At 39.0% G+C, this 16341-nt stretch overlaps 1 protein-coding gene and 1 pseudogene across 1 annotated transcript; both read right to left on the bottom strand.

The window, feature by feature from the left end:
* LOC132167685 (AAA-ATPase At3g50940-like) lies at window positions 1-2818 on the bottom strand. The gene is made up of 2 exons (XM_088513998.1): window positions 1546-2818; window positions 1-642 (listed from the first exon to the last, which is right to left on the bottom strand). The coding sequence occupies exons 1-2, from the start codon at window positions 2572-2574 to the stop codon at window positions 172-174; spliced, it is 1500 nt and encodes a 499-aa protein (XP_088370124.1). The 5' UTR covers window positions 2575-2818; the 3' UTR covers window positions 1-171.
* A 749-nt stretch (window positions 2819-3567) lies between these two features.
* On the bottom strand, window positions 3568-16304 carry LOC132170709 (S-adenosyl-methionine 4-1-methyl-2-pyrrolidinyl-3-oxobutanic acid methyltransferase-like; annotated as a pseudogene).
* Between the last annotated feature and the right edge of the window lie 37 nt (window positions 16305-16341).

Here is a 16341-nt window from a genome sequence, read left to right as displayed (position 1 = left end):
TGATCAAACGGCCGATTGCAAAAATCCTTATATATATATTTGCTAAATACAAACCCCACAAACTAAGGTGAGTTTTTAACTCTTTTTGTAAGAATAGGCAAGTACAATTCTACTAGTACCTGAATATCTCTTTATTACATAAGAGTATAGATACCATCTTTCCAATTCTGTTCATATTTCTTGGCTTTTCTGACCCTCCCTTATCTCATCTCCACCTTTGCCCTCCACCTCTTGTGTACCTTCTCCTCCCGGTGCCACCACTTCCTCCTTACTGGCTTCAATTTCATCACGTTCTCTCTTCTTCCTTTCAAGAAACTCAATTAGGTCCCTTAGGGCAATGTCAGGTTCCTCATTTTTGAGCAACTGCTCACCAACCTCCGCCGGAGTTACCTTTGCCGTCCCCATCAGTTGCTCAACATCTGAGAAAAGTGGGTGCTCTGTAATCTCAAGGTAGTTTGATGCCAGCATTTTGAATCCGCATGGGGTGCAATAGGAAAGGTGGATGTGTACATCCATTCGACCAGGGCGCAACAGAGCAGGGTCCAGCCTATCTCTATGATTGGTTGTGAATACTATTATCCGCTCATCCCCACAGCTTGACCAGAGTCCATCTATGAAATTAAGCAGCCCTGACAGAGTCACCTAAATAGAAACCAAACACATGATCAGAAGAAAGCACACGCGAGAACACATCCACAGACACCCACAAGAATGCTTGCCAAAAATTGAAATGGAAAGTGAACGAAAGCAGATAAAGCTTGAACTCAAGACTTTTTATTCTAACTGTTTCCTCCTTAGTGGTGTCTCTCTTAGTGACAATCCTAAAGGACCTAAACCCAATGCCTGATGCCGCCTTATAGGCTGAGGTGCATGTGTATATTTCCAATTGAAACTTGAGAAAGATTTTCTGGCAAGAAAATAGAGATGCTTTACACATACATGATGTTGTAGATTGAGTAGTCCTGAACCTAATAGTGAAGCCATTGGGAAAGCAATTGGACTTCACATCACTCCTCTCAACTTGGGTCCAAAACCAGAATCAGAGGATGAAAACAAAAAAATTTTGTTGCTGGTGCAAGGTAATTCTAGCATGTGAAGGATACTGATCTACCGGGTGCCTTTTCTGACAGTGAATCGAATTTTGAGAGCTTTGTAGTAGTAATTTAACATGATATAGAGCAAATGTTTTGAGTTTAAATTTTATCCATCATTTATTCCCTATTTCAATTAAAATAGTACACGAGTTGTCTAGTTCTGCATGCGAGAAGAAGTGTTATAGTATTAACTAATAATTAAATTTACTCTCTTCTATCAATTTAAGCCTTTAGAAAGAGTAGGAATTTAACCATGCAAATCCAAACACGCATTCTCAAACAATATATTTTCTGCGATTTAATTTAAAAATCACACTTGGTATGCGGTAATCGCAGTGCCAAATGCGCTCATAGTGTGAATGTGTATAAGCAGAAGTAAGAAAATGATTGAGAAAAAGAATGGTAAGCAAAAAAAGTGAGAAAAAATCAAAAAGTAGTTACCCTTAATTACCTGTGCTCCTTGATTAGAGGAATGAGGATTCATAGCCCTGGCAGCTGCAAGCCTATCCTGCAATTCAATAGAGCAATCAATATCCTCCACCACAAGTATCGAGCGGTTGGCGGTGGAGATCAACAGCTTCCGGAGCTCAGAATTACGCCGAACATCAGTCAGCTCCAAGTCATAGATATCAAAATTGAGGTAATTCGCCATGGCTGCAACCAAGCTTGATTTCCCAGTTCCCGGCGGCCCGAACAAGAGATACCCACGTTTCCAAGCCTTCCCAACCTTCCTGTAAAATTCCTTCCTCCGCACAAACCGCTCAAGATCCTCCATTATCGTCGCCTTAACATCCATATCCATTGCCAGGGTCTCAAACGTCGCCGGATGATCGAGATTCACCGATTGCCACGCTTCCATCCCTCTCCTCCCCATCACCCGATCATGTCTCATGGTGAAAAGCTTCAGCGTCTTTCTCTCTTCCTCGACCTCCTTGGACTTTTCCAAGACGTACGGCAGGTAGGTCTGCAAAACCATGTCCTTGTGCTTCTTGTGGAAGCAGAGCTCGAAGTATCGGAGCTCCGATTTGAGCGTGGAGTGGTAGGGGCCGGATCCGGGGCTCTCGACCCACTTGGACGGGATTTGCTTGGAGACCAATTTCCATTTCAATTGGACGCCGTTGAATAAGTCAACGATCTCCTCGTTCCTTTCCATTGAGACGGAAATCTTGGTCTCCTTGACGGGCATGGTGACTCTGAAGCGTCTTGTGTTGGGAGAGATGGTGGGTCGGAGATAGACACCGGCGGCTTGGTAGAGGAGGTTGTGGTTGAGGCCCTCGTATTCATCGATGATGAGGGTGAGTTGGGAGGAGAGTGAGGTGAAGAGGGTGCGGATTTTGAGGAGGACGTAGGCCTGGAGCTCTCGAGGGAGGTAGTCACGGGCCAGCGAGCGGATGAGAACGGCGGTGGCGGCGGTGGATGCCGCCACAGAGATCACTGTTTTGGTGGAGGGGACTTGGAGGTTTTGGAGGAACATGAACATGGTTTCTAGTTTTTTCAGAAATGGGTTTTGGAAAATGGTGGGTTTTGTAGTTAATGGCCTGGTGCAGAGAAAGATGGCGTCGTTTTTTGTTCTGTTGTGGGTTCTTTCATTTGGGCTCTTCTTCTTCTTCCTCCTTGATCAGTGATCTTCCCTGGTTGACGATTGACTTGGGGCAGAGGACTTCTGCCATCTGAACAGTCCATCAAGTCAAGCTAGAACCTTATTCTTTTTCTTTTTTTTTTCAAAACAATTAAACAACAGTGAAAAAGAAACCTAAAATTATTGAAAATGGTTCCAATAAATGGTGGACCTTTTAGAATTTGGATTGGCCACCACAAGAGACAATTTGAAGCGACAATACTGAAATGAAACTACCTACTACACACCTACTACATCATTAGAATTAAGAGAAGTACCCCAAACAACAGGAACTTTCTTAGATTCTTCCAAAGAGTGTGCATTGTCTTTGTGTGATTGGCTTATCCACATTGTCTCATTGGGTTGCAAACACTTTGGCACTCATTCTCCAACTGTGCATTTGGTGCATGATTGTCATATAGAGGGAATGAAGAGCGGAAAACCAAAACAAGCCCGCGATTAGGAGTGGAACTACGTCGTATCCCAATTTTTACCCTAATTCCTCTAAACCTAAAATTCTACTTCCACCTCTTTGCCTGTATTCCATGGGCACCGTCACGCATATATACAGAAGTTCCTTTAAAAGATATGATCAGAAATTCAGACTATGGACTCTTACCCTGGACTTTATTTCAAAAAACATAGAAGCTGCTTTACAGAAATATAAGTTAAAACATGCAGGTGAGGGTGTATGAAATACAAAATGAATAGCAGCACACACACTATGTTACTTTTGGAATTGCAAGAACAATTACATTTTCAGATAATTGAATTTCTTCTAGATTGATGGACTTCTTGAGAAACATGAAATGTTATGCAGATCATAAAATTCTTTTAGGAGGAGCTGGAGAACATTCATCCCTTATTCATGGAAATGATCATGTTCGTGTACTTGCCTTCCTCAACCTCCAAGTATTCTTCAAGGTTGTTGGAAAACATGTCAAACAAATCATCCATGATCTCTTCTCCAAAACAACTTGCCAGAATTGGCTCTGCAACCACCCTTATGCTCATAGCCACATACTTTCCTCTAGTGGGTTTATCAGACCCAAAGCTTTTGTTACTGTCATCCATGTTAGAATCCCAGTCCACTTCAAATGTTTCCAATCGTTGAATGTTGAAGGATCCTTCTGTTTGAATCACATCCCTAACTTCTTCTACAGTAGGTGCATAAAATGGCAGATTGAACCTGTCCAATTTTGCCTCTTCAGCTTTTCCCTAGATAGGATTAATAGATAATGGTAAGGACATTATGATGACCCCTAGATAGAAGCAAGAACACTAGTGCATGCTAAGGGTGACAATTCGTGTTTGGTCGGGTTCTGTTAAATCACTACTTATCCCAAAAGCTTAAGCCAATAGGAAAAGATGAATTTAATTATTTAATCAATACTTTAACATTCTCCCTCATATGTGAGTTCAAACTCATTTTAATAGGTGATGAGTCAAGGTTCGAATTCATGACCTTTAACTTTGATACTATGTTAAATTACCATTTATCTCAAAATATTAAGCTTTTAGGAAGAGATATAAATTTTATTCATTTAATCAATACTTTAACATATTCGGGCTGTATCGATGCATGAATATAAGACTATATACGTCAAATCTAATCTAACTCACTTAATTAAAAGGATCAAACTCAACCCTAACTGGCTTATTTTGTATTGGGTTTGTCTTGGGTTGTAGGTAGTGTCAAAAATTGTTAGTCCCTATGTCGAGTGTAAAAGTTCGGGTCATGTCGAGGCATATATAAGACTATATAGGTTAATCATAACATATCCATTTAATTAGACAATTCATATCTCTTAACTAGAATCTGCTAATTTCGTGTCAAAAAGTGAAAGAAATAAAGAAAAAGAGTTTTCTGTACCTCTAGAAACATGTCATTTAGGGTGATTCCTAATAACTCCCAGATGGTGCAGTTCTTGTTGCTAGAAGAATCAGCTTTCCTGTTACTGCCCATAGCTTGAAAGGTAAGGACCATGTGACCACCAGGGACCATCTCTTGCGCACATGATCTCAGAAATGATATGAAATCCCTCTTGAAAAGATCCAAAGACGCTTTAAGCACACTATGGGGGCTTGTCTTTGCTATATGAATGTTCCCTTTGTTTAATGGAATCCCTAATTCTCAGACAAGCTCATCAGGGACCTCTAAATGTTAAAATATTAATTAAATGATTAAATTAACATATTATTATCAACTTAAGTTTTTGAGATAAATAATGATTTAATGTAGTATCAGAAAAAAGTTATGAGTTTCAACTTTGTTGTGGCTGTTATTTATAACCTCATATTTCATTTTGTGTTGTTTGGTATGGATAGAAATTTTCTAAAACCTAGTTTATAAATTTGTCACTTATTTCTCGGTATTTGAGAAGTAGATGAACCAGGGTTGGTGATAATTTTAGTTTTCATTTTGTATTATTTGATTTTTGATATAAATGGTAATTTAACCGTAAAATATTTACAGGATAGCATCCCATTAAAGACTCATTGTCAATTGAGTAATGGAAAATTGTTTTTTTTTTTTTTTTTCCTAAGCAAATAAGATTAGGGTATAAGGAATCAAAAAACCGAAAAAGCGTTGGGTTCCCCAACAACTAGGGGTGGGAGTCGGATAATTCGGTTACGAAAATGGGGTTTTGCATTTCTCACCGTCATTGTCGATAAAGTCGAAATTTTCATCGACTTATTCCACCAACTTTTTGTTCCATTACCGAATGGCGGTCAGTAATGTCGGTTCGGTAAGCAAAGAAATGAAAAATTGGTCGGCAAAGCCGGTCAGTGTCGGTTTGGTTATAAAATGTTATTCCGCCTACCGAACCGAGATTGTCAGAAATAGAAAAAGTCTACCGCCTACCGGCCATCAGTTAAGCGGTGTTGATCGGTTCTCGGTCGGTAGGCGGTCGATAATCGACCACCCCTACCAACAACAAACCCAAAACATCAATACCATGCAGAAAATAGAAACAAATAGGAAATGTGCCAAAAAAGGGCCTGGTCCTCTAGATCTTGGTCAATAGACCAAGAAATGACACCATCAAAGTTGTGTTTGGAGCAAGCCAAAGAGCTGACCAGTTTTGAAACAATAACACCCTCATAAATTCGCCAATACTGGGCAGTTTTAAAAGGCAAAGTTTTCCAAAGATGATACTTAAAAGATATTTATATTTTATATACTTGTAATATCTGGGAAGGTGAAAATTGGTAACCTGGGAACGCCAATGAAGACAGTAAGAAGTGTTAGTTCAAGAGTTGTTAAATTAGCTGGATTTGTGTGAACAAAATATTTGTGTTTTAATTAGCTTGTTTAATTGTGCAGTGTGAAAGATAGCAAAAAATAAGCAAAATATGTGAATCACACAGGGTCTCGTCTGAAGGCTCGTCTGCACTACGTCCGAACAAGAAGAAGGAAATCTTTCTAGAAAGCTTCGTCTGAAGTCTCGTTTGCACCATCATCCGGACGAGATTGTTATGCAAGAAACCCGAGAGCTTTGTCTGAAGTCTCGTCTGCACCATCGTCCGGACGTGATTGATATGCAAGAAAACCCGAGAGCTTCGTCTGAAGTCTCGTCTGCACCACCATCCGAACGAGATTGCTATGCAAGAAACTCGAGAGCTTCGTCTGAAGTCTCGTTTGCATCAACGTCCGGACGCGCCGCTCTAGAGAACTAGTGTTAGCGATTTTAACCTAGTTTCATCCGAATGGTCATTCATGTCGTTAGGACGCCTAGTGCATTGCATGAAATTTCTACGTAGAAACTAGTTCTCGTCCGGACGAGCTTACTAACCGTCCGGACGCCTTGTAGCAGATAAGGTTGTTAGTATTTGAATTTGTATTTTAGCTGGACTAGGAGTCCATGGTCTATATATTTGAAACTATGCATAGATGTATAGTTACGATTTCTAATTAGGTTTTAAGATATTTTGGGCTAAGAAAGAGCTGAAGAAATCGAAGTCAACCGGAGTTCCGGTGAAAGGAGATCACGTAGAAGGAACAATCCAGATGTTTTGGAAGAACTACTGCGGTAGCAGATAAGTGGGTCGCTTATCTAGTATACTTGAATGTCAAGTGCATAGGTTATGTAAGTCTTCGACATTAAGATATTTCTTGTTATTCTACTGATTTAGTTGATTTCTTGTGTTTGGCTGCTCCTGAGAGGTTTTACATTTAGAATGTTGTCTAAATGGTTTCCTCTTCGTAAACAAATCTTTGTGTTCTTGATTGTTGTTTTATTTCCGCACATGATTGTTTAATTTGGAGTCGTATTAGTTTTTCAATTGGTATCAGAGCGGGTTCACTTGTTTGGATTTATTTCCTAAGTGTGATCCTAGACTCCTCATAAAATGTCTCATACTGTTGCACCAAATTCTCTTCCCGTTTTTGACAGATCAAATTATTCTTTTTGGAAAATCCGTATGAGAGCATATCTCAAATCCGTAGATGTTTGGGACATTGTTGAAACTGGATGGACTCCTCCGGTTAAAGCAATTGCTGAATGGACTACGAATGAAAAGAATGACTCTTCTGCAAATGACAAAGCTTTAAATTCCATATTCACATCTATCTCCATCGAAGAATTCTCAAGAATTTCTCGATGTGCGATAGCTAAAGAAGCATGGGAAACATTGGAAATTACTCATGAAGGAACTCAAGTTGTTAAAGCTTCAAAACTTCAGATGTTGGTTTCAAAATTTGAAGAGATTAGGATGCAAGAGGATGAGACATTTGATGAATTTTATTCTAAACTTAGCGTCATTAGAAACAATACTATAAATTTAGGAAAGAAAATGTCTAATGCTAAAATAATCAAGAAAATTTTGAGATCTTTACCTGCTAAGTTTATTCCCCAGATTGCAGCCATACAACAGAGTAAAGATCTAGAAAAAATGAGAGTGGAGGAACTTGTAGGTTCCCTGCAAACCTTTGAGCTTTTGTTACCCCAGTCAAAAACCTCAAAAAATGTTGCTCTCAAGATCAAAACTCCTAAAAAAAAATCTAGAGATTCATCCATTGAGGATTCAGGAGATGATGAAAAAATTGCCTTGATTGTTAGGAAGTTTCGAAAATTTTTCAAACCTAGATTTGAGAATTTTAAAGGTAGGGATCATAAAAAACCTGTGAATGCTAGACATGAAGGTAGAGAAAACTCCCAAGACAGAAATGTCTTTGATCAGAAAGACAAAGTTCCTCATGGTCGTAAGTGTCATGAGTGTGGAGGTATTGGTCATATCCGTGTTGATTGTGAGAATTTGAAAAAGTCTAAAGGTAAGGCATTTAATGTGACTCAAAGTAATGAGTCAGATAATGATGACTCTGAAGAAGATGAAGAAGAAAATATTAACTACTTAGCCTTTACTGCTTCATATGATAATCAGTCATATACCTCAGGTGTGCAAGATGTTTCTGAATATGAATCTGATAATGAGTATGATCTACAAACTGCTTATAATCAAATGTTTCAGGAGTTTAATAATCTGAGTCAGCTGAATAAAAAGAATGTGAAGAGACTGAAAGAAGTAGAGACAGAGAATGAAAACTTAATTGAAAAAATTAGGTTCCTAGAAAAAGAGTTGAATGAGTCAAAAAGTCACCTTAACAAATTTTCAAGTGTTAAACTTGATAAGATGTTACATGATCAAAAATCTTCAAATGATAGGTCTGGATTAGGTTTTGAGAAGTTTGTACCTTCGAAATCAAATGTTGCTTCTACTTCAAAAATTATGTTTGTTAAATCCAAGATGAAAGAAGTAGATACTGAGTCTGGGTGTTTACCTAAAGATATGTCTCTGGATAGGAATAGAAAAGTTCAGTTCAAAATTCCTCAAAAGAAAGTGTCTGAATCTAAGTTCATTCCCACCTGTCATTACTGTGGAATCATTGGACATACTCGTCCAAACTGTTTTCAGCTTAGAGCAAAACAACCATGGTCCACACAAAATGTTCGTAGGAAAGATGAACCTGGGATTGGCAAACAATTGATGGTGTTAACTGCTCAAGTAAAACTTATTAGTGAAAAATTAGCTACTCTATCTAATTGTTCTGATTTGAAAAATTTTCCTCTTACCACTGATAAAGTTCAGAAAAATCAAGTTTGGGTTAAAAAGAAAGATAATCTACGTCTGGTTGTTCATATTGCCTTAAGTGTGCTTAATTCATGTTTGTGGTATTTGGATAGTGCATGTTCTCGACATATGACAGGTGACAAGACATTGTTTAAGGAGCTCAAAGAAGGCAGAAGTGGAAACATTACCTATGGGGATGGCAGTAAGTCTAAGGTAATAGGTCAAGGGACTGTGGAAATTCCTGGTGTACCTTCTCCTCAAGACGTGCTATATGTGGAAGGGCTCAAAGAAAATCTTCTGAGTATCAGTCAATTTTGTGACAATGATCTTGTAGTGCAATTCTCAAAGAAAGAATGTAGCATATTCGATGCTCAAGGAAAGTGGTTAATGGGAGGAGATCGGACATCCGATAATTGCTATGGTATCTCTCCAACCATGCAGACTAAATGTTACAAAGTTTCTCTAGACATTGGAGAATTGTGGCATTAGCTGTTGGGACATTTGAATTATCATGATCTAGTTAAGATAGCTAAGAAAGAAGCTATTAATGATTTACCCAAAATCAACTATTTGGAGAAAGGAAAATGTGGACCATGTCAGCTAGGTAAGCAAACAAGAAATCCACATAAGAAAAACTTGGAGCTTCTTCACATGGATCTTATGGGTCCGACACGGACTGCCAGCTTGGGGGGAAAGAAATACATTCTAGTGATTGTGGATGATTACTCACGGTACACCTGGATCAGTTTACTTAAAGAGAAATCAGAAGCATTTGATCAAACCACTTTTTTTTATTTAAAAGGATACAAGTTGAACAAGACTGCTCTATACAGAGAATTAGAAGCGATCATGGCAGAGAGTTTGAAAATTCCAGTTTTGAAGAATTCTGCAAAAATTTTGGAATTAAACAGAAGTTTTCTTCTCCTATTACTCCGCAACAGAATGGGGTCGTTGAACGAAAAAATAGAGTGATTCAAGAAATGGCTCGGGTCATGATCCACTCTAAACAATTAGCTCAACATTTCTGGGGAGAAGCCGTTCACACAACATGTCATATCATAAATCGTGTGTTTCTCCGCCCCACAAGAGACAAAACTCCATATGAACTTTGGAGAGGGAAGAAGCCAACAGTGAAGTACTTCCGAGTGTTTGGGAGCAAGTGCTATATTCTCCGTGATAGAGAAAGCCTGGGGAAGTTTGAAGCCAAGAGTGATGTAGGGATTTTTCTTGGATACTCCACCACTGGTCGAGCTAGTCGAGTATACAATACCAGGACAAAGTGGGTATGGAATCGATTAATGTTGTAATTGATGATGAATCGATCACTGATCAAATTGAGGGGGAGCAAGTTGAAGTTAAAAATCAAGGAAATGGCATCTCTGAAGACATTCCTGATATTAATGAAACCACTGGATCATATACCGCTGAGGATATTAGGCACTCACCTCAAGTTGATGAAGTTAGAGAAACATCTCAAACTGAAGAAGTCAGAGAAACACCTCAGTCCCCACATCCGGATATCATAACCAAAGAACCTTCCTCTCGGGTTAAGCTCAATCATCCTCCAGAAAATTTGTTGGGCACTGTTAATGAAGGTAGACGACTGAGAAACAAGGTAGTTAATCAAATGTCATATTCCTGCTATTTATCTCAACTGGAACCCAAAAAAGTTACTGAAGCACTTGAAGATGAAAGCTGGGTAACTGCCATGCATGACGAGCTGAACCAATTCACCCGAAATGATGTATGGATTCTGGTACCAAGGCCAACAGATCACAATGTCATTGGCACAAAGTGGATTTTCAAGAACAAATCTGATGAGCATGGTACTGTGGTGCGCAATAAGGCTCGACTAGTAGCTCAAGGATATACTCAAGTTGAAGGAGTTGATTTTGATGAAACCTTTGCTCCTGTTGCAAGGTTGGAATCCATTAGAATTCTGCTAAGTATTTTCTCAAGATTAAATTATATCACATGGATGTCAAAAGTGCATTTTTGAATGGAAATCTCTAGGAAGAAGTATATGTAGAGCAACCTAAAGGCTTTCAAGATCATCAATTTCCTCATCATGTCTATAAACTCAAGAAAGCTCTTTATGGACTCAAGCAAGCCCCGCGAGCATGGTATGAACGGCTCACTACATATCTTCTCAATCAAGGTTTCATCCGAGGACAGGCTGATCGGACCTTATTCATTCGGAGAAAAGGTGAGCACAAGTTAATTGCGCAGATCTATGTTGACGACATCATTTTCGGTGCAACGATTAATGCTCAGGCACACACTTTCTCTGAGGAAATGAAGAAAGAGTTTGAAATGAGTTTGATTGGGGAGTTGAATTACTTTTTGGGGTTTCAAATTAAGCAATCCAGCAAAGGTATTTATGTCTCACAAACCAAGTATGCTAAAGATCTGGTCAAAAGATTTGGCATGGACGGCAAAAGTCATGCTCGCACTCCTATGAGCACAAGTGTCAAGCTAAGTACTGATTTGTTTGGAAAATCCGTTGATCAAACGATGTATCAAGGCATGATTGGGAGCCTCCTCTATCTCACAGCCAGCAGACCTGATCTATCATTCAGTGTAGGGGTATGTGCAAGATTTCAAGCCAACCCAAAGGAATCTCACATGACAGCAGTCAAACGTATACTGCGATATGTAAATGCAACTGCTAACTTTGGTGTTTGTTTTTCTAGAGATACAAATCTAGAACTTGCAGGTTACTCCGACGCAGACTGGGCTGGAAATGCGGATGATCGAAAAAGCACCTCTGGAGGATGTTTTTATGTCAGCACGAATATGGTGGCATGGATGAGCAAGAAACAAAATTCAATCGCTTTATCCACTGCCGAGGCAGAATACATAGCTGCGGGGAGCTGCTGCACACAGTTGATTTGGATGAAACAACTCCTAGCCGATTTTGGATTTACTCAAGCAATGATGAGTATCTACTGTGACAATACAAGTGCCATCAACATATCGAAGAATCCAGTTCAACACTCTCGAACCAAGCACATAGACATTCGTCATCATTTCATCCGTGACTTGGTAGAAAATCAGGTGGTATCTCTTGCTTATGTGTCTACTGAAAACCAATTGGCTGATCTATTTACCAAACCTTTAGATGCATCTAGGTTTGAGTATCTCAGGAATGCAATTGGTTATGTAGTATGGCATAATCTATAACTTTGCATATCTAGGATAGTTCTTATGTTGAAATTTTTTTTTCCTAGTGCCAAAGTTACTTCTGTTAATTTTTTTCTCTCCACCTCTTCATTTTGTTTTAATTTGCTGCTTCATTTGTCAATTCAATAAAAAAATAAAAAAAAAATAAAAAAAAGGGTAAAAGAAAAATTCTTATTCTTTAGTTTTTTTTGTTTATGTCCAGTTTTTTAAGTTTTTTTTTTCCTTTACCTCATTTTTTTCTTGAATGCTTTGTACTGGTTCTATGTGCTTATGACCATAACATTTCAAAATCTCATGTGAAGTCATGTCCAGTCATTTGCAAATGGATCTATTTGGCACAAGGCACTCTTTGAGCTTTTATTTATTGCATGAACTTGATGAATGATTATGTAGCTTTTCATGTGGGATTTGGTTTATACTGATCACGCACAATTTAGAGTCTGTCTACATTTTAAGACTGTGAAAAAGGGTTAAAGGTCACATTGTAGGTGATGTATGGTTCAAAGACTCGGTTAAAATTGACCAATTCACTAGTTGAACATATATCCTAAAAACTCCTGCATTGTTGTGCACAAAGCTATATGGCATAACTCTAAAAGAGCAATTTTGAACTTCAAGGTTCTATGTCATTTATGTTAAAAGAATCCCTATAGAAAAAGTCAGTGACCAAATCATTACGGAAAAATACTGTTGCTAAAGGATTTGAAATAACCTAATGCGTGCTCTATAAAATGATGTTTTGGATGAGGGATTCTAGGCCTTAGCATTATAAGGTTTGCCTTTAACCGAGTTTTTGTTTCCGTCATTACATGCAAAGTTTTTTTGTAGTTTTTTCATCTATCTTAAACTTTGACTGGTCTCTCACACACTTCACTTTTCAGCATGAGTATAATTGTCCCATTGGCTAGTTAATATTCATAAAGTCTTGAATCGTGTATGTGTCTGCTCAAATTGTGTCTCAATGCCCACGTGATTTCATTTTTTAAATGAAATCATGTACATTACATGCTATTTTGTCACAAATGCTCTGTGCTCTGTGCTCCAGGTTTGGCATCCAGGGGGAGAAAGAATGTAATCTGGTCAGTATTGAAACTGCAAGTTCATAAGCCTCGTCCGGACGCTAAATGAGCTCATCCGGACGAGATCGTGACAAACACATTTTTTTAAAATCCCGCGAACTGGTCTGTCTGTCTCACTTTGATTATTTGGTGTTTGTTTTCCCCATTTTCTCTCTTCTCTACGTCTCTCCATTGCACTTGTGTGGATCACTCTCCACTCCAAAACTCCCAAATATAGTTTGATCTGCTCCCGTTTACATTACTCGGCACAAGTAATTTCAGTCATTTGTTTCTTTTTTTTCTTTCATCAAACTGCCGAAATTAGGGTTTACATTGTGTGTTTGGTTTGGTTGATTTGTGTTTATTTCTATGTTAAGTAGTGTCCTAAGATTGGCAGCACTGGAAATTGAGTTCCAGTCAAATGTATTTAGGATGGGTATTCACTTGGGAACCACATTTGTACATCAAAATTTTTTTCTTGCCCACCAAGTGTTTGACAAATTGTCTGAATGGCATTGATTTTGGTTCAAAACATGTCTTTCTTATTCATTTCCCAACATTTGATATGTTTATGCATGTTGAACTTTCATGTACTCCATTTTCGGTTATTTGTGTTGGTAATATACAATATGGATTCATGTGTGTAGGCTATGGCGAGTGGATCTCCATCTTCAAGAAAATTACCCATCCGCACAAAGACCAAGGCCCAAAAGAGAAAGACAATGGAGGCTGCTTCTCCCGTCCCTCCTTCAAGACCTGATATTGGCTTTCAATTTCGGAACAAGTCAGCCAAGACAGCTTTTCAGGATCGATTTCATGACCGCACTATTATTTCAGAAAGACCGGTAAATCTATCTGATCTTTAGGAGGATCCATTCAATCTCATCTCTCAGGCTTTCACTCAGTGACAATGGAACTACTTCATCTCAACCCCTGTTCGTCCATTTATAAATCTGGTTCGGGAATTCCATGCCAACATGGATATACAGCCAGACACCGAAGAATCTCTCCAGATTGTCACATTTCTTCGGGGTGTACACATTGTCGTCACTTGTGAAGTAATAGCAGAAGTCACAGGCGTTCCACTCATTGAAGATTCTGGGTTTCCATTTTTTGAACCAACCATCAAGCACCTTGGTCCCTTTTGCAAAGCCACCGTGAGTTGATCCAAAGGTCAAATGCAATTGCGAGGTACTGTGGATTTTGATGACGACACTGCTGTTCCTGCTGCCACTGCTGGACCCTCGGACACCGCTACTCCATCTGTCCTTGTGTCTCTCGACAATGTAATGACAAAGCTGAATGCAATGACATCTCAAATGGCAGGATTTTCTTCCATCCTCTCTCAATTGCAGACAGATGTTCATGACTTGAAGAACAAGTTCATGGGAGCCTCTGCAGCCGCCAGCACAGTTGCAGACAATCTTGTTGAAGAGCAATTTCCAAGTGATCCACCTGCTCAAGATTAGTCCCTTTGTTTTTCGTGACATAAAGGGGGAGTGCAGTGAAGTTTTTGTTTGTGTTTTTAGAACTTTTGTTTGTGGTTTTAGAACTTCAACTTATTTTACAGCTTTTATGGTTTCAATTTTCACAAACATGATAAACTATGTTAAAACTCTCATTTCAAGTTTGTCTAGTAAATTGATTTAATATTTTGTCAACGAATAGCCAAAGGGGGAGTTTGTTAGTTCAATAGTTGTTAAATTGGCTGGATTCGTGTGAACAAAATATTTGTGTTTTAATTAGCTTGTTTAATTGTGCAGTGTGAAAGATAGCAAAAAATAAGCAAAATATGTGAATTACACAGGGTCTCGTCTGAAGGCTCGTCTGCACTACGCCCGGACGAGAAGAAGGAAATCTTTCCAGAAAGCTTCGTCTGAAGTCTCGTCTACACCATCGTCCGGACGAGATTGTTATGCAAGAAACCCGAGAGCTTCGTTTGAAGTCTCGTCTGCACCATCGTCCGAACGAGATTGATATGCAAGAAAACCCAAGAGCTTCGTCTGAAGTCTTGTCTGCACCACCGTCTGAACAAGATTTCTATGCAAGAAACCCGAGAGCTTTGTCTGAAGTCTCGTCTGCATCAACGTCCGGACGCACCGCTCTAGAGAACTAGTGTTAGTGATTTTAACCTAGTTTCGTCCGAACGGTCATTCATGTCGTTCGGACGCCTAGTGAATTGCATGAAATTTCTACGTAGAAACTAGTTCTCGTCCGGACGAGCTTACTAACCGTCCGGACGCCTTGTAGCAGATAAGGTTGTTAGTATTTGAATTTGTATTTTAGCTGGACTAGAAGTCCATGGTGTATATATTTGAAACTATGGATAGACGTATAGTTACGATTTCTAATTAGGTTTTAAGATATTTTGGGCTAAGAAAGAGCTGAAGAAATCGAAGTCAACCGGAGTTCCGGTGAAGGGAGATCACGTAGAAGGAACAGTCCAGATGTTCTGGAAGAACTACTGCGGTAGCAGATAAGTGGGTCGCTTATCTGGTATACTTGAATGTCAAGTGCATAGGTTATGTAAGTCTTCGACATTAAGATATTTCTTGTTATTCTACTGATTTAGTTGATTTCTTGGGTTTGGCTGCCCCGGAGAGGTTTTACATTTAGAACATTGTCTAAATGGTTTCCTCTTGTAAACAAATCTTTGTGTTCTTGATTGCTGTTTTATTTCCGCACATGATTGTTTAATTTGGAGTCGTATTAGTTTTTCAAGAAGAATGAACAAAATGAAGAAAATGATTAGGAAAGAGCCTCCCGTAGAAGTTCCCAGGCATTCCTGCACTGAAACAAGGCCCAAACTCACTTCCCTTATCTTTCTTTGGTTTCTCATAGAAACTTGGCAATGACCTGAAAATGGTATTGAAATCATTTCCTGGAAGATCATTAAGGAAAAATTGGAACATGGGTGCCTTTCGATTGAATTCTTGGCATGTTGCATGGATTTTGTCTATCATCTTCCAAATCAGCAACAGTGTGTTGGGTCCAGATGAACATCCAAAGTCTGCCACATTTAGACACTCAGGGGAGCTGCTTAGATACACCTCTACAATGCTCTCTTCTAATATTGGCTTTGCCTCGAGCATTGCCTCTTTCAGGAACACAAAGAAAAATAAGGAAACAAATGATTAAAAACATTGAAAATAAATTGGTGTATGCATGCGAGAGAAAGAGAGAAAGAGAGAAAGAGAGAAAGACTTGAATGAGTGAGTTACTGGCATAGCTAGTTTCTCCCTCTCCTCCATTCATGCACAGAATTTGATTTACTTCCATGGCCTCTCTGTGAAATTTTTTGTGAAGCTCTGTTTGG

Source organism: Corylus avellana, chromosome 2 (genome assembly GCF_965113065.1).
Source record: "Corylus avellana chromosome 2, dhCorAvel1.hap1.2, whole genome shotgun sequence".
Classification (NCBI taxonomy): domain Eukaryota; kingdom Viridiplantae; phylum Streptophyta; class Magnoliopsida; order Fagales; family Betulaceae; genus Corylus; species Corylus avellana.
This window is presented reverse-complemented; position numbering and strand designations above follow the sequence as displayed.